Source organism: Mytilus trossulus, chromosome 10 (assembly GCF_036588685.1).
Source record: "Mytilus trossulus isolate FHL-02 chromosome 10, PNRI_Mtr1.1.1.hap1, whole genome shotgun sequence".
Classification (NCBI taxonomy): Eukaryota; Metazoa; Mollusca; class Bivalvia; order Mytilida; family Mytilidae; genus Mytilus; species Mytilus trossulus.
In genome coordinates, this window is record NC_086382.1 from 54,102,994 (window position 1) to 54,129,540 (window position 26,547).

The 26,547-nt window shown below is 31.6% G+C and overlaps 1 protein-coding gene across 4 annotated transcripts; it reads right to left on the minus strand.

Annotated features, from left to right (window-relative positions):
* Positions 1-934: 934 nt before the first annotated feature.
* Positions 935-21,360, minus strand: LOC134687638 (sphingomyelin synthase-related protein 1-like). 4 transcript variants are annotated; one of them, XM_063548084.1, is made up of 6 exons: positions 21,246-21,360; positions 9,241-9,373; positions 7,449-8,133; positions 6,457-6,574; positions 4,496-4,646; positions 935-3,399 (listed from the first exon to the last, which is right to left on the minus strand). In XM_063548084.1, exons 2-6 carry the CDS (start codon positions 9,305-9,307, stop codon positions 3,056-3,058), a joined length of 1,365 nt encoding a protein of 454 aa, XP_063404154.1. In that variant the 5' UTR covers positions 9,308-9,373; positions 21,246-21,360; the 3' UTR covers positions 935-3,055. The 4 variants fall into 4 exon arrangements, with proteins under 4 accessions (XP_063404154.1, XP_063404156.1, XP_063404155.1 ...); XM_063548086.1 differs by lacking the exon at positions 21,246-21,360 and adding an exon at positions 17,670-17,761; XM_063548085.1 differs by lacking the exon at positions 21,246-21,360 and adding an exon at positions 14,876-15,008.
* Positions 21,361-26,547: the final 5,187 nt, after the last annotated feature.

Here is a 26,547-nt window from a genome sequence, read left to right on the forward strand (position 1 = left end):
ACATTATTATTTTTATTAGTTTTTATTAGCTCTGGAGTAGTTACCAGTAGCTGCGAGTACTATCAGATATGTTTGTCTTATTTGTTGTAGGGATGTATAAATACACTGCCACTTCTTGTCTGTGTTTTTGTAACTTGTTGTATCGATTTTATGAATTAAGCCATTTTTCAACTGATTTTAATGGTCTGTTTAATAAACTCATCATAGATACCAGGATTAGATTTTGTATATGTACTGTTACAGCCTTTTCGCAGGTCATGGAAGGGGAGTCACCTGATTACATTTTAACCACGCAACATTCTGTATGTGCGTGTCTCAAGTAAAAGGCCTTTTGTTCAGTGGTTGCTGTTTTTTGTATATTATTTGTATTTCGTCAAAGTCCTTGTTTTTAAACATAAATTAGGCCGTTTGTTTTCTCGTCTGAATTTTTTGACATTTGGCATTTCAGGCCAATTTATAACTTGACTACGTGGTATGGATTTTTCTTATTGTTGAAGGTAACGAAGTGACCTACACTTTTGTAACTTTCATTATCATTTGGTCTCCGGTGAGGAGTGGTGCGATTTGCAATTATACCACATCATAATATTTTCATATTTGACTTAAGGTGGTACCTAACATTACGGGGAGATGACTCTGTAAAGTCAACTAAACGTTTTAATTACGTTGTGTTGTATAGGGAACATTAAGCTTCTCAATGATCAAAATTGGTGTTTGTCAAACTGCGATATAACCAGTGTAATTTTTCTGACTAAACAGTTGGTTCAAAATTTTTGAAATTTTTATATTTTTTTTAAAGGGTCAAAGTAAATACTTAGTCAAAATTTTATGAAAATTAAACGAGCCAAATTAATTTTAGTGAAAGTGTTGGGTACCACCTTAAACAAAAGTAGAATTAATTCAAACACTGGATATAAACAACAATAACACAACGTTTAGCTTAAGTAGCATCTTATTTTTTTTATTTGACATTAATTAACAAACAATAGAATTGATGCCAACAGCCATATTCTAATTGATATTGATGCTCATCATATCTTTTTTTACATTCAATAACCATTTATAAATATAATAAACAATGTAACATAAGTATCAGAAAATCGTAATTCTTGATATGTAAGTATAATGGATATCTGCTTACAGTGTTATAGTACCAAAATTTTAAAGAAAATATATTTTGAATATTTAAGAAATCTATGTATCTGGGATAGTCTAAAATCGCTGGTCAAATTTCTGTGTTGGTCAAAACCTTATGACCGATGAAAAACATTATGGAAGTATTTCAAAAAAATTCAAAAACGATATATATATATTCCATGGAAACACAGGCGTTTGAAATTTACGGTGCATTTTGTTTCGTTCAGAATCTCTTTGAATCATTTTCTGGTCCCGCTGCAGTTTAACTATTTTTGGCAACAAAAAGTTTTGAACAACTGTCAGACTTATTATCCATGACCTGCATTTCTTCATTTGATTCATCAAAAAGATGGTCGCTTCATAACAATCAATTGAGTCTGAAACAACATCTTATAATACTTAAACCGAAAACATTGCATAGTTTGCTTATCACATGTTCTTTCAATAGCAGATTAACCAAACAAACAAACTGATTAAAACGTGACTGATTTACATAACACCAATGCAAGTACACACAAAAAAAGCACAAACGTCTTTTGCCCGTCTACCGAAACGTCAGAATTTTCAGTGTTTGCAACCAAACAATTCGTCATAGTTTCTGACCATGGCTTAAAACCCAAAAATCTAAATAACATAAACATAAACATAAGTAAACAAACAATAAATAATAAATGCGTGATATGTAAATAAAATGAAAACACATGTATCATAATACCTTAAATTCAATAATGTAAATTATGAGATGAAGGTCACAAAATAACGATTTAATTAACATAATATGTTAAATATGATAATCGTGAAAACGATTAATATGGAACCTCAAAATCAGACTTATACAAATAATGTGATTTGTCATAGATTCTCATAATACAAAAGCAAGCGATTTTCATTTTATACATACATGTGTATGTATCATCATCTCAGATCGTCAGTTATCGGCATACATGTGTATGTATCATCATCTCAGATCGTCAGTTATCGGCATACATGTGTATGTATCATCATCTCAGATCGTCAGTTATCGGCAAAATGACGTTCGTCATATTTCTCATGATGAAACGTTTATTCTACATGCATAATAAGTTCAGAACACCAGTAAAAGGCAAAGGCGTTCGTCATAGATATTATGTTGAAATGCTACTAAATCGCAGTGGTGATTGTCTATTTGTGTAACATAGACATCATGTAAAAATGCTACTAAAATCGTAATGTGATTGTCTAAATAATGATTGTTTATAAGCATAAGTATATATATATATATGAATAACCTCCGTTCACCTCCAGAACCATCGGACCATCGTTTTTTCGTACATATCTCAGAACACTTGTTTGGGAAACTTGATGTTCGTCATAGATTGTCTAGAGTCCTACATAAATTGTACCCTCCAATTACATAGAATTAAATGATTTTAATCATTCGTGTATATATCTCTCTCCTTTTACATCCAAATGAATAATCTTGTTTTGAAAATCATACTTATTTATCGACGAGCCTATCCAACAATAAGATGATGAAAATAACTCATTTGCTCTTTTCTGTTTGAAATTCCTTTCTAGTGTCACCTATTAGGTTATTTTCGACTTTTGATGAATATTTTCGATTTCTTATTTAATAATGTCTGTATTCGTCCGCTTTTGAATGGAAGGCATATCGAAATTTAGTTGTCATTACTACACGCAAGGAAGCAAGTTCCTGTAAAAAATAAACTTGAAACTATTTCGATGTTAAGTGCAATTTTTAACTGTAAAACAATGCAGCAGAAAATATGGAGGGAATTAAAAGTGCATGGGTATTAAAGCTTCTGACAAATTCAATGATAAATACATTTTAATTATACAAATTTAGTTATGAATGGAAGGGTGACATGTTTAAAAAGTGCATTGAATTTTGCTTAATCTCTAAATAAATTACAACCAATTATATTTCTACAATATACTCTGTAAGGCTTTTTCCTCGAAAGATCCTTTTGATTCTTGTTAAAGATGGAAAGGGCCATTCATATTCATTTGGAATGATTCCTTGACTATTGTGTTCCGATATATTCACTATAGGAAACCACTTTCTTAATAATCCATGTCTTCGTTTTATCAGGCTCATGTTATCACCTATCACGTGATGTGCAACAAACATTTTAGACGCTATAAAGAATGCTACTATTACGTCTATTGAATAATGTCCATGGCTTAGGAATATGAAACTAATTCCTGTTAAACCTAAAATCCATATAAATATATGAAAAAAGTACCATCTCTGGGGTGTATCTGAAAATATAAAAAGACAATAATATTCAATATGTACTCATAAAGACAATAATATTCAATATGTACTCATAAAGACAATAATATTCAATATGTACTCATAAAGACAATAATATTCAATATGTACTCATAAAGACGATAATTTTATCAAATGCAAACATTTTCGAAGTCAAGAATAATGATAAAAATTTCATTTTTAAAAACTAAATTGTATAGAATTTCTTATCCGTGTGCTTATCACTGCCCAATATTGAATAGAGAAACTCATCATAGATACTAGGATTCAAATTGTATATGCCAGACGCGTTTCTCTATTAAAGCCTCTTCAATGATGCTCCAATAAAAAAAAAACTTTATTAAGCCAAATAAAGTACGAAGTTGAAGAGCTTTGATGATTCCAAAAGTTTGAAAGGTTTTGCCAAAAGCAGCTAAGACTTCAGACCAATTTACTAAATCCAAGTATAATAATCATCAGTCCGGAGTGAAGAAATTTGAAGGTTTTTACCAAAATCAGTTAAGAATTTAGACCAATAACTTAACATGAGAATAATACTAATCGATCTCTTGTTACAATACTTATAATTAAATAGGTTTAGTTTAAACATATTTATTTATAGTGGATTGGGAAACAAGTTTTACAACTTATAGTAATCCCTTTCCACTTTGCGGGTGCGAGTGCTTGTTGTAGCGGCATTAGCCTACTCTTTTTCGAAATCTACAAGGGTGTCTTTAACGTGCAAGAGATATGGCTCTCTCTTAACACGGGTCAGTCATTTATTGTCCCCTTCCGACGGACTATCATCGTTTCCTCAAGACCATACTCGCAAATGGTGTCAAGGGAGAGCCGAAAATTGAGTTCCTGAAATTTTCATCCCGAACGGGAATCGAACCAGGAACCTTTGTGTTAGTGGTCCAATGCACTAACCACTACACCACGGCTCTCTTATAGGTGCCTTTCATACAAAAAACAATCTCCCATAATTTTGTGTGCTCAATATGGGAACATTTAAGTTAAATCAATATATAGGTTCCTGGTTGAATGCTTAAAATATTAGTTTGTAAAATGCAAGAAGACAGCAATGTCTTAATAGGTACTTACATTGGTTAATATATAGTATCAGCAAGGTTATAATAAGAGTATGACCACTAAACATGTAATCTCCACAGGTCTTCATTCCGGTCACTTTCATTCCCATTCCGAGGTAAATTATCAATGCTCTTCTTAACTTCGCCCAGTTGTTTGTAAATTCCTGTAAAAAAAAACACATACATGTAGGTTGTTTCTTTGTTTGATAAGGTACTGTACAAATTATTACATATTTGAAAATAAATAAACAACTTGTTTCCTTTCTAAAGAGACTACTATTGATATGTTAGTGCGTCTTTCTATACTGGGATGTTGCATTATTGTTTCAGGTAAGGGTAAAGATTGGTACCTATTAAAACTTGTAAACCCGTTGACTTTGTTAGAACCTGTCCATAAGTCAGGAACCTGATGTGCAGTAGTTGTCGTTTGTTTCTGTGGTTCATCAGCTTTTTTCGATTCTCTTTTTTTTTTATATAGATTAGACCGTTGATTTTTCCGTTAGAATGGTTTTACACTAGTCATTTTTATTACCCTTTATAGCTTGTGGTTTGGTTTGAGCCAAGGCTCCGTGTTGACCTATACTGGTTCACTTTTACAAGTTGTCACTTGGATGGAGAGTTTTTCATTGACACCCATACCATGAATCTTCTCATATTTATAGACACCGAATAAACATTAAAAGACGCTTTGGTGATTGATGGAATGTGCGTTAAGCATTTCGCTGTCTTAAAATTTACTTTGTGTAATGAATTTGTTATTGTTAAAATATCATAAAAAATATGGTGTGAGCCAAGGTGTTGAAGACGTACTTTGACCTATACTGGTTTACTTTTACAAATTGTGACTTGGATGGAGAGTTGTTGCATCAACACTCATACCACATTTTCATATCTATAGCAACCGAATAAACATTAAAACAAGCTTTGGTGATTAATGGAATGTGTGTGTAGAATAATAATGCTTGAAATCTCTGGTTCTAGCAGTATTTGTGTCGTGGCATTTCCCTGTGGCACTATAGAGCTTTCAAAGTTTTCATTTATTTAAATGTATAGTTGGTTTTTATTTCTATATTTTTATGTTGCAACCAAAAGAATTCATTATTCTGCTGCTCTACGATGGCAGCATTAACAAGCTTTGAGATGATTGGCTCTCTCACCAAGAGAGAACATTAGGCTTTGAGATGATTGGCTCTCTTACCTAGAGAGCACCTATCACACACCTTGATTCACGACCGTTTTTGTCGTGTAGAGGGTGCAAGACCTCGCGAGTTTGGGGTCAATTGAGAGGAGGAAATGAATTATTCGGGTTATCTTTGGTGCAGGACTGTGTCACAAAAACGTCTTATTTATTTAACAATAATGAACATCATAATTAAAGGTTGCAACATAGGATTTATACTCTCAACTATGCTGTTTACTAGTTTTGTCTAGTTCTATTCAATTTCTAAATACTAGCAATACAAAATGATGAAATATTTGCCTCTTCAAAAGCATATTTAGTATAAAAATAAAATGCAATCATTTTTTGTCGGTTGGATTGAAGGTGGTACTTAACACTACAGGGAAATAACTCTGTAAAATCAGCTAAACGTTTTAATCACGATGTATTTTTTAAGGAAATATTAAGCTTCTCAATGATCAAAATTAGTGTTTGTCAAACTGCTATCTATCCGACCATTTTTTTTCCGAAAACTGATTGGTTCAAGTTTTCTGTTTGTTTTTTTAATTTTTTTCAAAGGGTCAAAGTAAATATTTTGTCAAAATTTTATGAAAATTAAACGAGCCAAATTAATTTTAGTCAATATGTTGGTTACCACCTTAATATAGTAATAAACTATTTGACGTTTTGAAACCAAAAATACTTAGAAAATCAAATCATCCATAAGAATAAAAATGTACATCGATTTCCATTCTCAATTTTATCTACTTGAAATACTATTGATCAATTTAAATGTACAACATAAGTATGCCTACCAATCTGTCACAGTTGTACTTTTCTTGTGGCATGGGCAGATTTGTCATCACTATGCATATGGCACGTATGAAGTACACTGTTCCGCTAATGAATAAACCTCTTCTTAATGCTATGAATCTGAAATACATTTTAATAGATTCAAATTTGATGTGTCAAGGTACAGTTTGCTTCATTACTTAATTTCATACTTAGCACAGCTATTTTTCAGAATTAGGACAGTTAAAGTTATCCTTTTATATTATCATAATCTTCAGACATTAATTCGCCGATCTTTTTCAGTATGCAGTGACCTTAACTACGACACCTCTCGTTATAACTTCTGTCATCGCACAGCGCGAGTGCGAGGGGGAAACCGCGACAAATGTGCTCCAGAAGAAAAATTGCAATAACTTATTCTAAAGAACACAGTTTTATTTACAAATGGGAACACATAGAAAAATATAAAAAAACAAAATGTCCTGGCACTTTCAATTCACTTATTTGGGATTTTTCTGCTTGCTATGTGTTTATTGTTTACAATGTCACGATCCGGTTAACTTCGGCAACCAATACAAAAGTAAATTAGCTTGCAATCAATAATAATTGAATGAAATATATTTGTCGATTATACGTTATTGATATGTTAATAAATATACAAAACGTGCATACAAGACATAGTTTAGTATATATGCTTGCATTGGTGCAATAATTACGATAACATTAAAATTTTAAGAAACTCATTGCACGACTTTCAGTTTCAGAGTAGCCAGGTAAGTTTCAGATTTAGCATAGTTAATCTGCAGACTAAGCACAGTTAATATAAAAAAAAATGTAAATAATTGCCATTCAGACAGCTCAAAATAGACCACATGACACAGAAATTGACAACTTTAGGTCACTGTACAGCTTACAACATAGTGAGCTAGAAACAGCCCCCGAAAACTAAGAAAACTAATGGCCTAATTAAGTATATTAAAGCAGATCTACATTTTAAAAAGATAATGAGACTTACCTATTCTTATGGAGTATCATCAGTATAATTCCAATAAGAAATAAGGAATAAATAATTCCTTCTGTAACTCGATATGCCCATGGTATGTATGGAACATTGTCTAATAACAAGTCTGGAAGAGGTCTAAATTTTTTTTTATCAGGCAAACGCGATTGAGCTACTACGATACAAAATGTCGAAAAGAAATGGACGAAAAGTACATAAATAGCTGCAAGGCCGAATTTCCACATTTCTTGGTCCAGTTTTCCGTTGTTTTTTCTTCCTTTAATACCAGGCACAATTTCGATAAACTGCACTGAATGCCCGTTTGTGTGGCCATTTTTGTAGCCGTTTGTATATCCATTTGCATGGCCATTTTTGCCAGAAACTATAGCACTTTCACTTTCAACTAGTTCGTTCTTACTGCCATTCTGATTGTGACCGTTTGTTCCATTCTGAGGCTTTAAAGACTGCATCACTAACATAACTTGTTTCGGATTATTTAAGTCCGTGACCGGAAGTGCTGGTTGGCCATTTTCGTCAGTTAAAGATAGAAACACTCTTCCATCCATCAAGTGTTGTTCACAGTAAACCTTTGTACTCTGATGTATTTCTTTGTTTCCATTCTTGTCGTGTTGTGGAAGAAGAGCTTCATTATTTTCAGTTTCATCATCGTCTAAGCCAAATATATATTTTATCAGGTGTTCTGAAAATTAACAAAACATATTTTCCATATTGAAAAGGTCATAGTCATGAAGTGTAAAAACAAATATTAATATAATACTTTAAGTGTCTAACCAAAGACACCGTTCATAAACTTCATATGTTCACCGGGTTATATTTTTAAACAACTGTAAAAGGGAGAAGAAATAAATATTACAAGTTAACTTATATGAATAAATTGCATTTTATAACTGTTTATTTTTTTACATAGAGGTTTTACCATAAATATTTTCGATATAAACATAAAACTTTTTTTTCTGGCAAGAGCAGGAGGAGAAACAATATATCAAAAATGTCGAGATGCTGATCTTTAGTTGAGATTGGTTGCGCATGTGGTCAGTATGTTTATTCATAAAAGAAAATATGTCAACATATAAGCCCGACGAAAGGTAAGCGAAACAAGGGAGAGATTAGAAAACAACCTTTTCATTGACTGTCCACATCCCCTGCTCTAATACATGCAAAACAGAAAAAAAATCAATTTTAAATATGTTTGTGGCTTTATATATATTTATATGCTTATATCTGGTTATATAGCTGTCAACAGACTTCTAGAATGATAATTACATATAAAAAAGAAGATGTGGTATGATTGCCAATGAGACAAATATCCACAAGAGACCAAAATGACACAGACATTAACAACTATAGATCACGGTACGGCCTTCAACAATGAGCAAAGCCCTTACCGCATAGTCAGCTATAAAAAGGCCCCGATAAGACAATGTAAAACAATTCAAACGAGAAAACTAGCGGCCTTATTTATATAAAAAAGTGGTTTTTTTTTCCTTTAATATGCACGAAATCCTGTCACTCATAGCAATTCCATGTTGTTTTGTTCAGGACTTTTTTGTAAATCGGATAAATTTTTTAGTATGTTTTGTCATATACGAGAATTTGGGTCTAATTCGGTTAATACGAATTTGGGTCAAATTCGGTTAAAACGAATTTGACAGCTAATGCCCCTTTAGACTTAATCAAATGTCTTAGTCTGCCTGATAGTCATAATGTATACTTCAATATGTCCATGTCCCATTAAACAACCAGTCACTTCATAATTTTCTGCTAATAATTACAAGTATATACATACGTATTCCATTGTTAAAATCCGATAGTTCAAGGTTGCTAAACGGGTTACGTATTCTAAACTTTTTCATTTTTGTGTTTTGTCTTTATTTCCGGGTTTTAGTTATTGTTGTTCCAAAGTTTCTGGCTTCATAATCCTGAAAAAGATATATATTATTAATATTCTTAAATAAAACGTTTTGATCAATTACAACAGATTGCATTGAGTGTGTAGCCAAAGTAATATATTTGGTTAGCTTGCTTGTTAGCTGAACCGTGAAGTCATTGTTAGGTTAGGTAAACTACCCTCCTTTCGAAGTAGCATAGTCGAACAGACAGATTGATTTGTTTTCTGTAGGACTAGTCTATTCTTAAAGTAGGATAGTTTACCTAACCTAACAGCACTGCACGGTTCAGCTAACAAGCAAGATATTACCTTTGGCTACACACTGAATGGAATCCGCTGTAATTACAATATAGATTTTCAAAAGTAAGTAATACGTCAAGATGCAAATTTCATTTTTAAAATCAAGTTCTGTCATGTGCTGTAGTAAAACAAAATGAAACAAAATATTCGTACTGGCACAAATGTTTCACAAATCTTAAAATAATGGGAGAATTAACTGTTTCCCACGTTAAATAGGGCAATTAGTCGGATATGATCCATATAAGGGACGACATCAAAAGTTCAATGTAGGATAAAAAAAAACTTAATTCACATATTTTTTTCCCTGACCCCCCTCCCTCTAAACTTAATTTGGGAAAAATTGATTTACCTATATGAATATATGTAAAATCCATTTTGGATTAACAAAACGTGTAGCAATGTTGACCCCCACCCCCAAACTATTTGATTTAAGTTTTTTATCCTACATCGATCTTTTGATGTCGTCCCTAAGATGAATAACCTGCAACATATCGTATATATCTGTTCACCTCAGCATAAAAACAAGGGTAGAAGAAATATGCCTTCAAATAGTGTGTCGCGCTGGTTTCCAGTCGTCCCTGGGCACAAACTATCACTTATGGACATTAATACCATATACGGATTCGGTAAATAAAACCACGCCAACTGATTACATTTACATATATTAAGCGGTCTCGCCGTATTCGCTTTTAACCAATGATATTCCTAGAAATGTAAAGGAGGCTGGTAATGTGTATTATAATTTGGTTCCATTAATAGTCAACACACTCCATTGAGTAGAAGATTTCAGAGTAAGGAGCAAATTGCAAAGTTTTATATGAACCTATTCAATATAAATACCTCAATTACTGAATCTGTCAGTGTGTAAACATTTATAGTTCTATAATTTTATTACAACCTTTCCACGATCATGTAAGTTATATTCATTTGATGAATCTTTTCAAACAATTTTAAAGAGACTTTTGTTCAACTTCGGGCGTCAATGATGATACTTTTGAAACAAAACGCGCAGGTGTATATAGTATTTTAACCTGGTATTTATGATGCGTTTATTTAATACTTTAAGATAAATCAATTTGTCATGTAAAGTTCTGTCATTCCACTTAACTAAGTCTCATTTCAAAAAAAGTATTTTAAACATCCTAACATATTAGTTTAAGTTGTTTAAAGCATACCTCGGCATGGTAACAATTAAACAAACTGACGCAAGTTCAGTGGAGTTTTAACAGGTGAATAATAGAATACGAACTTTAAGGTCATAATCATGAAGTATAAACACTTATTAATATTTTAACGTCTAACCAACTCAAGGACATCGTTCATACAACCGTTTAAAAACTGTAAAAGGGAATAGAAATGAATATGACAAGCTTCCTTATACAACAACAACAACTATAAGAATACATCGTTTTTTAATTGAAAGGTTTTTTTTATAAAATTGAAAATTGAAATGGGGAATGTGTCAAAGAGACAACAACCCGACCAAAGAAAAAAACAACATCAGAAGATCACCAACAGGTCTTCAATGTAGCGAGAAATTCCCGCACCCGGAGTTTTATATTTAACATAAAGATCTATGAATTATTAAGTTCTTCAACGATGACATTTTCGGTCCTACATTATGTACATTTCTTGTCAATATTGTTATGGTTGAGTTATATTTTAGTAAAATACTACAACCTTCTAGTGAGTCTCTTACGATCAATTATGTAATTATGTAAAAGCTTCATGGAATATTCGATCAAGTATAGTCTAATAACTTTATATGTCAGTGTATTATACTATTGTTCTCTGCTGTCTATTCATGCTTTATATTATGTAATATATGTTTTTAGTTTTGCCAATGCATGTCTATGCTTTTGCAATAAAGATTCATTCATTCTATATATTTTAATATGACATCAAATGGTCATTTGCGGTTTTCTGAAACAATACAAACACAGGGAGAGGGACTTCAACTGGCCCCGATACAAAAATGTGTTCTAGTTCTGTGAACATAGACGTCATTCTAAACTTATAAGCATATAAATGGACTAGAACAAAATTTAAATACAAAATTATGTTTACTTCCAATATCTTAAATACAATGAGAAATATTTAAATTTCATGTATATGTATTAATGACAGATTAACAGATTAAATGAGCGCGACTTTTTTTTAAATAGTGAAAACATTTAAGTTTCTATTCCAATAACAATTGAACTTTTTATATTACATGTAATTCGAGAATAATTCAGTTGTGTTGATCTGTAATGTACATTTGTATTTAAAAAACTTGAACAACTTCTTAAAATCAGACAGACCAGTCCGTAAGCGTACAATCCGACCGTGCGGTTCAAATACGCATTTACACTCTTAATGCAATCGGCTGTAATTACGTACGTATCTGATAGGATTTGAAGCGTTTTATTTTGGCTGACCACTATATGAAGTTGACCCTTTTGATGCGTTACTAATATTGAATTAAAAGTTTAATTTGAGAAGGAATTTTAACCTTACAGAAAACATAAGCTCTTTTGAGCTTTTAATTCGTCATATAACAAACTCAGCGTATTAAGGGCATACGATACAGTTTTCAGTGATCCCGTATTTACATTTTGATAAAAATTTCTATAAAGACTATTTTTTATCTGAATAAATCAACTATGTTATAAAATTGTACCTTCATGTGCTACTTTTTGAGTAAAATGAGGTCGAAATTTTGTATATTTGCTCAAAATTCGGATCTGTGGCCGTATTTTCCCTTTCGAAAAAAGACATAGCTTTTTAAAAGATAAACCGTGACAATTTGTTTTTTGTTAAATAAATTGTAATTTCTGTATTTTATAAGAATCCTAGATTTAGAAATAACTCATATATATCAAATAGATATAGGAAGATGTGGTGTGAGTGCCAATGAGACAACTCTCCATCCAAATAACAATTTAAAAAGTAAACCATTATAGGTTAAAGTAATGTTCATGAATGAAGAAGAAAAAAATCATTTTTGGCTGTATATTTATCCAAATTAAAAAAACAAATGCACTATTTACGTTTTTATGAAAATTGGCACACATAATCTTCTCGCGTAATAAAACCAAATGGCATTTTTATAAAAAGAGGTGTACATGAACTCGTTTACAAGTTAAATAAGTTTGAATGACAAAAATCAGTCGAAAACTGAATCTTTTCCCGAAAAGTCATAGTTTGACGTCGCGAAAATAACAATTTACTTTTGCAACGTTATTACCTCCCCTGTAACTGTATCGTATACCCACAATACTTTAGAAAGAAAGAAAAAACATACCAATCATGCATGCAGAGAACAACGTCTTCAACTCAAAATTTGACACATAAATTTCAATAAATGAATTTGTATAAAATGTTATGAATAATTAATTAATCAAACTTAAATATTTAATGATTAAATCGATCACTGATTTATCAGTTAATTGATAAAATATTATTACAAATAAGCAAGTGCATGAAAATTTGGAACTGTATGGTAAATATACACACATGTTCATCAAAACAGATGGTCAAACATGCTGGTTTACAGCTCGGTATTCACTCTGAGTACAGACATACATATGCAGTTAACACAGTTTATATTGCTGAGAAACGCTAGATATAAAAGTTGCAAGTATGTTGGATGTTTTGTGTTCCAAAAAGATATAATAGGGACCTTAGTGAGCGTTTTCTTCAATCGACAGACACTGGTATTTGTTTACTACCACCTGAATTGTATTCGATACTGTCCACTCAGTAACACTGTTTAAATCATCTATGGTTGTGTATATATCTATAGTCCATCTCATCAGGAAGGTATTGCATTTATATAATACTTCCATGATCTCAATAAATACAATGTATACAATACAATTGTTACCAGAGATGGAGGGCGTCTCAAATATTTGTATACAACAAACACATGCCCCTCAAAAATTAAAATAATAAAAAGTTGTCCTTCTAAAAAACTAAATGTATTGAACTTTTATACATGTATAGAGGATGCTTATCTGGCGTGTCTCTACTCAAGGTAATTTTTAAAATGTAAACAGCCGAACAGTCTTTTTTTTTAAATTAGTTACATATCTTGAACCTGAAATATGATTGCTCCGCTTGACAGCGTTCGATATTTGTGCTATTTTACATTTCAATGAAAAAATAAATAAGAAGACTATAATCTTCTGAAAAATGATATTCTTACCATTCAAGAAATAAATATCCCGACTTTACTGGTATCCCGACAGGGAATTGAAATCAATGATCCTTGTTATTCTGCTCCAAGTCATATAAATCTTTTATATATTAATTCCTGTCCGTGTTAAGCATGAATTTTAAGGTGTGTATGATTACAGGTAAAAAGACAGAATTGATTGGGGTTTCTCTCTCTTTTAATTGGACGGTGTAGAGTACAGTTTAATTATTGTGTCTCACTTAATTTAAATTTCTTTCACTGACCACTCAATGTGTTTAAAGCTCCTAAAGGGAGATCAAGCTTATACATGTAATAGCATAATAGAATTACATGTAGGTAAAAATGTATGATTAATTTCTTTTTAAATATTTATTCAAAACTCTGTCAGTGTTTTTATATAGTTCATGTTTTAATCCAACAATAGAATAAAATGTCAAATATTCGTCCATATACAACACGCGAACGTCACAATGAACACGTATTGTGTGTGTTTATTGTATACAAACTTTTAAAGCAAAGCTTCCCGTTATTTGATTCCACCTTTTAAAATAAATTACAAATTGCATATTAAATATCAGTTATACGTCCTTGTTTGCATTCATGTCTTAATAATACTTTTGTCTTTGGCCTTGTTACCACTTTTTTTTAAAACTAATCAAAAACAACTTTTTTTAGCTGAATTAAAATCAAATACAGCTTTTTTTTAAACATTGAGTATTCAATTGACTTTTGCATTAATGCAAGACTTGATGCATGATAAATAATCGATTAGTTAATAATTTAAAGATGTCAGCAATGCAACTTGTGTACACAAATCATGTTGGGTAGTGTGAATGAGGCCTCATGTGAACCGTCAAGTTGTGTAGCTGAATTACTGATGTACAGGGGATTTCATATACACAAAAATACTGTTTTTTCCTCATTTATCCCCTATTGATTCCCTTATCACTTTTTCAGCATGTGTACAAGACATTTGCCACTTAACATGCAGCAAAAAACAACAAATAATATCTACTGGCATGTACCATGTACAATTTTTTATAGACACCTTACCTTTAAAAATATTGTCGGCCATGATTTTTTCTAAATTTTCAAAAGCTCCTTTGTATATGCATGGCGGGTCCTTTAGCGACCAGGTATTTAAATTGAAAAGGGAGATACATATCGACCTCTGCTCTACGTCAATCAATTCTCTGTTTAAAGCAGTGATTAATAAAATCAATATTTAAAGTTTTTAACAGAGCAAACATATTGTTTCATTTACAGTGCCACGGTAAAAATATATTTCTAGTTACAACAAGCATCCACAAAGATGCATATCAAGTGAAGGAGTTTAAGGGACATTTTGTTTAGTGATGCATCATAAAAAAAAGCAAACAGTTTGTAGTCAGATTAGTTATGTCCAGCAACATACCAATCCGAAAGCATTAATGGAAGAAATAAGGTTACAACAAACAATAGGTCCTGAGGTCGTCGTCATACGATGTGTAAAGACCATACCGTATGGTCAGCTACAAATTCCATCAATAGCAAAATGAGAAAAACATCATAAATATCTAATGAACTGATTTAAGTCAATATGATCGACGAACGAAACATAATTATGGCAGACGAAAATTATGACTACAGTCGCCTAGTTTTTATCAGGTATATACAGATTGAGAAGGGTTGAACATAATTATGTTTGAGGACTAACACACACAACACCCACATACACACGAACTTGATAGAACAGCACACACTTTTAAAAAAAAAAAACGATAACAACCAATTTGCAAAGTACCTAAGTGAAATGCTTTAAATCTTATCTGAATTACTCAAGAGAGCACTTGTTTTTGAAAGTCTGGAGGTAATGGAACGCTGCTCAGAAACTTAGTCAGTACGACTAGTAGAGGCGTCAGACGCCAATATTTGTAATAAATTGTAAATTATATTATTATTCTTTAAAAGGTATGAATATAGCAATTAATATTTTCTATACCAGTCGATTAAAAGGATATAAATGTTACACTTTTTATACTTAAAACTTCTGAAATTTTAACAAATACTTCCGTGTTTACACCTCAACATTATTTTGAGTACAGACAAACTTGCAGATGGAACAGTTTAGTGGCAAAGTTGGACCAAGATTTCACAAAATTGAAACTTGTCTTATATTTCACGTTGTTTTAATTATGTAATTTTACCATGCAGTACAAAAAGTTGCAGTGAATCCAGTATTAAGCAAACACATATTCATACATAGGACATAAACAATTGAATACGCACACAAATAGTTCTTTAAGGAATGGAACTACAGTACTGAAAATATAGTATTATAAATATAAAAAAGTAGATGAGGCATGATTGCCAATGCGACAACTCACCACAAGAGACAAAATGAAAACAGACATTTAAAAACTAAAACATGTCATCGTACAGTCTTCAACAAAAAGCAAATCCCATACCGCATCTAGTCAGCTATACAAGGTTCCGAAATGACACATGTTAAACAATTCAAACGAGAAAACTAAGGGAGCTACCATTTGATTTTTAGGGGGGGGGGGGGGGGGGGGTGGTGGCTAGGATGAAATTTGAAAAAAAATAGGCAGGACAGGAGTTTTGAGTAAAAAAAAAAGGCAGGATGAGACACTTGCAAAAAAAAAGTCAGGATAACAATTTATGTGAAAAAAAGTCAGGATAAACTAAAAAAAAAAAAGCAGGACCGGATAGAGTGAAAAATAAAAAGGCAGGACAGAGATTATACATGTAACTAAAAAAAAATGCAGGACAAAATTTTTCATCCTAGGTATATGTACTTCTTAAATACTTCCAAGACCAATATATAGTTTAGCCATAATATCTAATGAAAAGAAAAATTCAAAATTATACCAATTTGTATTTTGGAGACAGGGAGATTTGGTTTATAAGTCTTTAGAGTTTGATGCTAATTTATGTTTCTTTTCCATGTGTTTTCAAAGATGGCATCTTATGAAAGAAGAAGGATGGTATTTAAAATATCTTTTTACGAAATCCTATGCTTTTGATGTATCTGGTTGTCATTGTGAACTTTTGTCGTATTTTTTAGTGATGGCAAGTCATTTTTGGTGTCTATAGCCAGAATGAGATGCATAAAGCATCGGAAAAGATTTTTAGTTATTGTAGTGCAATAAACCAAGTTAAGAAAAGTGTTTGAGATATTCCCTTCATTTAGTAATTGTATGGCGTTGTATCAATTTACACAAACAATTAAGGACAATAGATATGTGTACAACAAAAAACTATTTAGATTGAGTGGACCATATCGAGTGAAATTTAGGTATTTATTGTACATCTCCTTTTGGCTTGAACAAACTCAAATCTCAAACTCCCAAAAAATATTTCCTGAAACACATAAAACGTTTAAATATCTGCGTCTGACGGTACAATAAACGACCTGATTTACATAAATACCATTGAAAAACAATTATGTCAGAAGAAAGCCTTAAGAATTTACTGCTTCCTGGTTGAGGTCAGATGTAAACCTAATTTGGATAGTGGCAGAACAACACATGTTGTACTATTACTGCATATTATCAAAGAGAGGCGAACGATGCTAATGGTACAATCAAACTCATAACTCGAAATAAACTAACAACGCAATGCAACAATCTACTGAAAAGGACTCGACAGATATGTACTAGTAAAAATAAACGACGGACAAAATTCGCAAAGTACGATCTAAGAAGTCCTGAATTATATTACAAATAATGGAAAAGGACATGAGTATTATTTCATGACACAAGAGCACGATATTAAACACTTCAAAAGCCATATATACGAGTCATAGAATAAAAGTAAACATAAACAAATGAAAATAGTAACAGACCTGGTTGTGTAGACATACAAATAGTGTGACCAAGTGACGTGTTTGGAGATTTTTTAAATGTTGTTCACGCTATAGTAATATTCAAACCTATCTGTATCTTGATCTTAATTTTGTCATGTGAGATGGCTACTTATATACACACGTAGAAAACTTTGATCAATGGAGTGAATGAAATAAATTTAAATTTTAAGAAACTTAAGTAATTGTGATTATTGAAAATTAAACAGTTTTGAATTCCCACTTTTAAGTAAAATCAATATATTACCATATTTTTCAGAGGTCAGAATGTAGGTTTGGAATGTTAGCGTCTTTTCTTTATATTTGCGCGGCTTGTTTTACATGTACTCTATTTTTCAGTCTTGGAAGTCTAACATACAGGGATATATTGTCAAGCTTTTAAATATCAGCATTACAAGTAATTTTCTAAGGAGCAAGCATTGTATTTAAATTGAAAAAATATAAATTTGGAAATCAAAATCGTTATTTTTTAAATGTTCCGGTTAATCTTCCCCTTGTGTTTTTTTTAAATTCATAATGCTTGACACAGATCAGGAACGAAAATATGTTGGCAAGATATCAAATATTATATATTATTCCTAGATTTTCCAAAAGGAATTCTTTTTTTAAATCAGGTCCATTACATTTTAAAACATGAAAAATAATGTTTAAATTAGTGATTAATATGTCGATCCGTGCCAATAAGTTATTTAAACAAATGCCTTGAATTTTAAATATCATTTACAAATGGTTAGTTTCATTACATAATAAATGATACCGGGGGGTTATGAAAACAGAAAAGAGATATGTGTCAATTTCATCGCAATTTATTTCACTCAATTAAAAAATCTCCAAATGGCACTAAATTCCCAAACCAGCAGCCTTTTGTATATACTTAAAGGTTCTAACAATATTTTGGTTTATTGCATAGAAATATAATATTTCCCACAGAAAGTAGCCAAACGTTAGCGTGCAATAAATTCCAATATTCAGTGCAATAAATCTTCAAAATTCATGACGTCATCAACGACAAAAACAATGTTTTTCTTTCAAATATTATATTGCTATACAATAAAAGGGTTATTGCACGAACGTTAACTCGCAAGCTCGTGCAATATAAAATTCTACTCGGGACAACATTCCCCTATTATTTATGCTATAGTATTGTGGAAAATGTCACAATATTTATGGTAACTTGAGTTAGGTTGGCTGAACCGATGACGATTAATTTACTAGACATCTGTAACCCTTCATTCATATATACGCTGTAAGACCGAATATAAATACATATTTTAAATTTATAATGTACACGTTGACAATCCCATATAAGGGTTAAGCAAGCTATTGTTCATTTAAGGTTAATAATTAATGTAAACATTTAAATTTTATATGGTCGAATTATAATATGTTTGGATTTAATAGCTGTGGACGTCGTCAACACAAATGGTTTAAGCCATAATCAATAACTAGCTAATAGAGTCGTCACAGCCGTTATATGTTCTCTTATTCTAACGCCAATAAATCTTTTAGTATCACTAATAAAACACTTTATTGTACAGCTATACACGAAAATATTTTAAGGAAACGTAGTCAATAGCTAGATAGTGTATTTTTATATAGATATAAGAAGATGAGGTATGAGTGGCAATGAGACAACTCTCCACCCAAGTCACAAATTATAAAAGTAAGTCATTATAGGTCAAAGTAAGTATGTGGGGCAGTCTGGTTAACATGTATGAGGGACAGGGTTCGGTTAACATGTGTGAGGGGCATAACCCGACATGCACTCCTAAATAGACCAAATTATAATATGTTGTGTGAAAAAATTCAACAGTAGTTCCATCTTGTTTGGTTGGCAATGTATGTGTCCAAGACACTACTGTAGATTACCGAAATATCACTATTAAACTAGACCTTTAACCAGAACGTCCATAGTGTCGCCGGTCGGCTGGGTCAGTTCTCTGATATAAAGACCTTCAGAGAAGTTCCACACTTAGAATTAAGTACTATCACTTTAAACATTTCTTTTACATTGCACTCGGGCAGTTATGTCTCTTGTGTCTATTGGTTAACTTTGAATATTGACGTGTATGTTTTTAAATATTGTCGTGTGTCTTGGTAACAATTCAATATTTGAACTTTGATATATGAATACGTGTCCTCAATTGCACAAAAGTATAAGCAAATTTAAGATTTCACATATTTTTTTAAAGACTTGACCAAACAAATGTGAAGTGTAAGTGGGAGGGTCGAGATTTTAAAATATTTAATTTGTCAATGGTATCTTAGTACTTTAAAAGTATAATGTTTAAATTTGTAATCTGAATTACATTAGAACACTTTCGATGATAGTCTATGAAACCGCTAAGTGACTGGTGGGGACTTATTGGCCGGTTTGTGAATCGTAGAGGATTTAGTCAGCTATATTTGAGTGACAATGTATTAAATATATATTAAAATTCGTCAGAAGAGATGAATGTTAAATCAATACGTGTCAGTCAACAGAATATTGATATACTATTATTCAACTTATATTTATAAAAAAAATATCTATATTGTCTTCACGCCACGCATTTGTAAAATCCATATATTCATACGCTCTGCTTTACTTAGGAAACGGTTCGAAGAACTAATAGAAATCAATAGCAAAAAAGGTAAACAATGGTGAAATTTTACTTCGCAAACCTACATGCTGCTATAAGACATTATTTGTATTAAGGTTTCTGTGTTTGTGTTTCAAGTAAAAACAAAGTGGGTTTCGTGAGGGAAAACATTACCAGGAATATCAGACATTTTGAGTGCCTTTTTAAGGAGCTTGGACCCCTATCAGTGGTAAACACACACGTAAATAGTGAAAACCATGGCGTGTACACATAATAAATCAACTGCTACCACCGAAGAATAAATCATAAACAATCTCAAGTACCTATATGGTAGTAATAAACATTAAAGATTTACAACAGGGAAGAAGCATAAACTAAATGAGGTTGAATTGGTTTGGAAATGTCTTTAAAGAATTGTACAACTGCGACTTTACTTAAAACCAAACTGTATAAAATAGCCCAAAGTGTTTACTCTGTTAAATCGAATAGCAGATATTTGTATAAATAAACTTAAAACTTTATAAAAACAAAATCAATATTTATACAAATTTTATAAAATATAAATTACTCTCACAATGAGGTCAAGTATTTCCATTTAGTTGTTTAGTATGACAGCTCTCGTTTGGAAAAAAAATTGAAATGGTTTCACGAATTCCCTAAGAAAAGTGGAAAGGCCCATTTAAAAAAATCTTTATTTACGCATACCATACCTATTGACTGTATCCCTTTTTTAAACCAGTCAATATCTTTTTTTAAATATATTTGCCTGCTGAACTACCCTTCCACATCGGTCATCGGACACCCAGGTATTATTGTGTTTGGTCTTAAAAATCGAGATGCGCTTTATCTAAGTTATAACTATCAACTTCTAATTTTACCCGATATTATGTAGACCTACAAAAGAATATTATACGATAAACGATTATACTAAAAAAAAGTTGTTTAAAAACTGAATAAATTTCATTATTATTCTTACCTGATAGGTGTTGTTACAGGTACCCGTTTCGAAATGGCAGATCGTGTACCGGATAGTAACGACCGGAACTTCGCGTAAGCAAATGATTGACGCAAAGCAACGCCTCTTTCTAAAGTGGTAGGTCAACATTTAATGCAAGAGTAATTTTCAATAATTTTTAAAGAATTTATTTTGATTCACTAGTTTAACCTAGACCAACACAGCTGTTTCGTTTAATCCACTGGCCGGTTTTTAAAGAGGAGTATTTATTCAATACCAGATACAATGTACATAATTTGTAACGATAGTACAGATATATGTTTTGCCCATTGTATTCTGTAAACCCCAACCGTATTCTTATAAGACAAAAAAGTTAAGGTATTTTAATTATTCCAATTGAAGGCACATGAAGAGCAAAGTAATTTATTACAATGATTTAGATAATTGACATAATAATAGTGACAATCATATATAATAACGAATATACTCATCTCAATTCAAACATCTTAAACCACAGACAGACCAGAGAGATATGAATATTTTAAGCTAAAAAGCATGACAGCTATATATGATGTAGTAACAGGCAAATTCTTAAAATTGAGAATTTTCTGAGTTCAAAACATTTGTTTGAATAAATTGCAATAATTTCCTATACCTTTAGGATAGGTTTTCTTGAAGTAAAAAGCCAATTAAACTTAGCAGTTGTGTTTAACATTTCAAGATTATATCATATACAACTCCTTTCTAACGAGATTATAAAGGGAACATTTGAAATGTTCTTTACCTTCAACTTATTTTACATAATCTATTCTTTGTGATTTATCTATATATATACTTGGATTTTTTATAACTTGTTAGTCCTATAATATTATAACACGTGGTTTAGCATTGATAGTAAAAATGAATATCCGGAAAAAAAATGATAATTAGCATGAGCGCAAGCGATATGGACTAACGAAACCTTATATCATATTCGTTTAAATAGATGCACAGTTATACACTAATTGGGATGGTGGCATACAAAATTATCATGAAATCATAGGACTAGAGCATGTGTTTGAATTCGTTTGATGTGTTTGAGCTTTTGATTTTGCCATTTGCTTAGGGACTTTCCGTTTTGAAATGCCCTAGGAGTTCGGTATTTTGCTTATTTTACTTTTTACGTTATGAAGTAAGACGGATTAAATGGACAAAAAGACAGAAGGACGAGATGATCATTATACTGTGATATTTACCCAGGGTTCATCATTTTTTATAATTCTATCATGTAGCACTTTATTCACACTATTCTTTGTTTGGTCAACCATTACTTGCTTTGTTATAAATTGAATGCTCTTTGGAAATTATGACAACAGACTTACAACAACCGTAAAAAATGTAAAAGATGAGAAACAATAACACATATGATTAATGTAGCTTTGAAAATGGCAAACAATTCATTAAATCACATTAAAAAAAAACCTTCTTTTTATCGAAAACGCTTTAAACAGTACACAGACATTTTTATATTCCATGCCGCATGTTTACCACGACTGAGTATGCTTTATTAATTTGGAATAATTCTGCTAATCAGTGTTATAGCCGCTGTTATTATATGCATTTCACGACATATTACTAACAATATTGAAAGTATATAAAAACAACAATAGTTTACGTCAGAAGTTTCAATTGATTTTGATATATTCAACAATTCATGATATTAAAGGGAGTGGCATGGCACTCAGGGTCAAAATATGTCATGTCTTATTTAGGCATCTAATTCATATGTGGTTTTGGTGGATATTTGAACAATTCTTTAAAATATTTAACTTACTATTATACAAGTGGGAGGGGCGTGACCGCAAGTGGCAACACTTAATTGAATTGAAAAGGTCTTGTCATGGTTTTATAATGGAAATAAAAGATCAGTATATAGTTTGGTTTAAAGTATGGAAATAAAAGGTCTTGTCAAAGGCTAGCAAGAACTTAATTGTTTTTTAGATGGAAATAAAACGTCCTGTCATTGGCTAGCAATAATATATATTTATAGGGTGTTTTTTTTTATAGGAAATAAATGTTCTTGTCAAGGCTAGGAGGAATGTAATTTTGTTTTACAATGGACACTAAAATAATTATTTTACCTTGTAATTTAAAGGTTAAAGTAAGTATCGATGTTACACGACACGTTGTCTTGAGGTTGAGTCCTCATGTGGATATGTCAAAGTATTATGTACCCGTTAAAAATAATGCTGATAGTTTTTTGTTTAACGTCCAGTGACAAATATTTTAAACATGTTCAGGCCCTTTTGTCCGGCTTATCTGACAAGCGCAACAAAAAGACATTTCATAAACAATAAAACCAAACCACGTCATCGTTAATAATATGTATGAAATATTTGTACATTAACGAAAACAACAGTCAATCAAATCATTTCAAGCGGCGAGAAGGCCAATTCTTGATACTTAATGATTTTTGGTTAGTTGGTATAATTGTGTACAGGATTCGAAAAGACACTAGGGTAAATATGACGTACAAAATGCATATGACACTATAGCCTTGAAATTTCAAGGCTTATGCATGTTATGCGGTACCTTGCCTGACATTGGCTTTTTACAAATTTATCCAGAGAGTAACAATATATATTATGTAATGTTATGTTGGCATATTCGCTGAAATGACATTTGGAATTAGCCTTTTTGATTATCCTGCTTATTGAAACTGTATTCTATGACTTTTTATTAAGGAATGCGCTTTATAAACTACAACCAGCTTGACTGCTGTATTGCATTTCATTGGCAATTAGTAATCTCAAACAGCGTTTTTTAATACACATTTCAAATTAATTTAATTGAATGCAAAACCAAACATGTACACTTCTTTGATTTCAAATAATGAAATTCGAAGTTGTTGTAATAAATATAAGTTCGTATAATTTTTCTCTCAATAAAGGATGATCGAAAAAAAATTAAAAGTTTCCAAATAAATATTTTAATTTGTTTGTCAACTTAGATTCGTGATGCATGTCTCTGCACCACAAGCCATGCAAAGCGTAAAAGTTAATATATCGGTTACAAAATCCTATTTATGAAAATCTATAAGGTATACACATTCTTACCGTTATCAATCTATGTAATTCGAATAATGTTCATTTCTTCAGACTTAAAAATTGTAAAGTTTTATACATTTTCTTCACCAATACTTCGACATAACAATTTAGGTTCATATGAATTAAGGAAATGAAAGAACCATGCATCTCATCTGATAACAGTTTATGTACATGTTTGATTTACTTTCAATGTACTGTTTATATTATTTTTCTCCGACCTTCAACCTTTGAAGTCAGATGCGAATTTTTATATTTATTTGTTTGAGGTGGGCACCAGAGAACGGACTAGGCTAAACGGTTACATGTTATGACTTTTTTCAAGTGCAACTTTGAAAACAAAATTTTACGAAAAAGAGATGATTTCAGCTTTCCAATTGTGAACTTTCCGTTTCTAAGTAGCAACATTCCAGCAGCACCTGCAAACGGAGTATATTTCTCCTAATTGATACGATATTCCCGTGCTTGCTTTCTTATCATGATTTTCTTGATAGAGAGTTGCTGCTCACAAGGAAGCTATTAAACCAAGAGTTCCAAATGGTGAAGTTGAAATCATCCCTTCGTAAATTTTACGGATGCCATCGCGAGTTGGTTGACCGTTATGGAATAACTGTTTTACAAATGATATCGGATATGTTCCTTACGTCGTAACTACAATCCCCTTTCCTTTCATGAATGTGACCTACCGAATAAGACTATTTACCGGATTTGTAATCACATAAGCAACACGACGGGTGCCACATGTGGAGCAGGATCTACTTAGCCACTCGGAGCACATGAGATCACCCCTAGTTTTTGGTGGGGTTCGTGTTGTTTATTCTTTAGTTTTCTATGCTGTGTCATGTGTACTATTGTTTTTCTGTTTGTCTTTTTCATTTTTAGCCATGGCGTTGTCAGTTTGTTTTAGATTTATGAGTTTGACTGTCCCTTTGATATTTTTCGTCCCTCTTTTTAACGTTGCCATGGTATCTCCAAACTTTAAATAAAAATATCTAGATCCAGAACTCGAATTGCATGCATTTTATATTTTTAAATCATAGAACTTATACTTTTAAAGACGCTATCAGTCTTATGGAAGCTAAACTATTTTACATTTCCTTTCGATATTTCAAACTTACTATTATACGTCGAGTGTGAGGGTTATGACTGCAAGTGGCAACACTTAAATGAACAGAAAAGGACTTGTCATGGCTTTTAATAATATTTTGGTTTTAGAATGTTCGTGTCTTGCAAGTATATATTTTGTTTTAGGATCAAATGAAAGGTCTCGTTATGGTTGGTTTAAATATAATAACGAAGATATGGCATGATTTCTTATGAGACAAATCTCCACAAGAGACCAAATGACACAACAATTGAAAACTATAGGTAACCGTTATGTCCCCAACCATGAGCATGCCCATACCGCATAGTCAGCTATAAAAGGCCCCGAAATACCAAATGTAAAACAATTCAAACGAGCAAACTAACGGTCAAATATATGTACAAAACATGAACGAAAAACAAATATGTAGTGTACACAGTATGGAAGTAGAAGGTCTTGTCAATAGCTAGCAAGAATACATTTGGTTTTAAGATGGAAATAAAACATCTGGTAAATGGCTAGCAATACTATATATTATGATATTTATTCTTTGATCGGTTGTTGGTTTCATGATGATCAGTGGCAAATTTTTCAAACATTTTAGTCTTCAGATCAACGGTCAAGCTTATGTAAAGTTCCTGATGATATGCAAAATAATCTTTAAAAGTAAAACAAGTTCATGCCAAATAATATAACACAATGTAAAAATGGCCGTGAAAGGTTGTACGAAAAGAACCAGTATAAAAAGAAACACTACTTAAAGATATTTAAAATGTCAGTAAACTTTAAGCGCAGCAATAACATATTTAAAAACAATACAACACAAACCTCGTCATCGTACTAAATATACACGAAAAATTTGTCACTGGAAATTAAAGCAAACAACATTCAACCAAATTATTTCAAGCAGAGATATGTTTGTGTAAAGTTCATTTCATTAGTAGCCCACGTCTTGATTTTCAATGATTTTCTGTGAGTTTGTAATTCTTGTGTTTATGATTCATGAAAAGACATGGACTGAAAACCTAAATTAGTCAATCATTTTGACTACTAATCATTTGACTAGATGGTAAGTCACATTTGATTGAGTAGGGTGGTAATTATGACTATGTTAGGAAGTCAAAATGACTATATGTCATATGTTATGACGAATTGG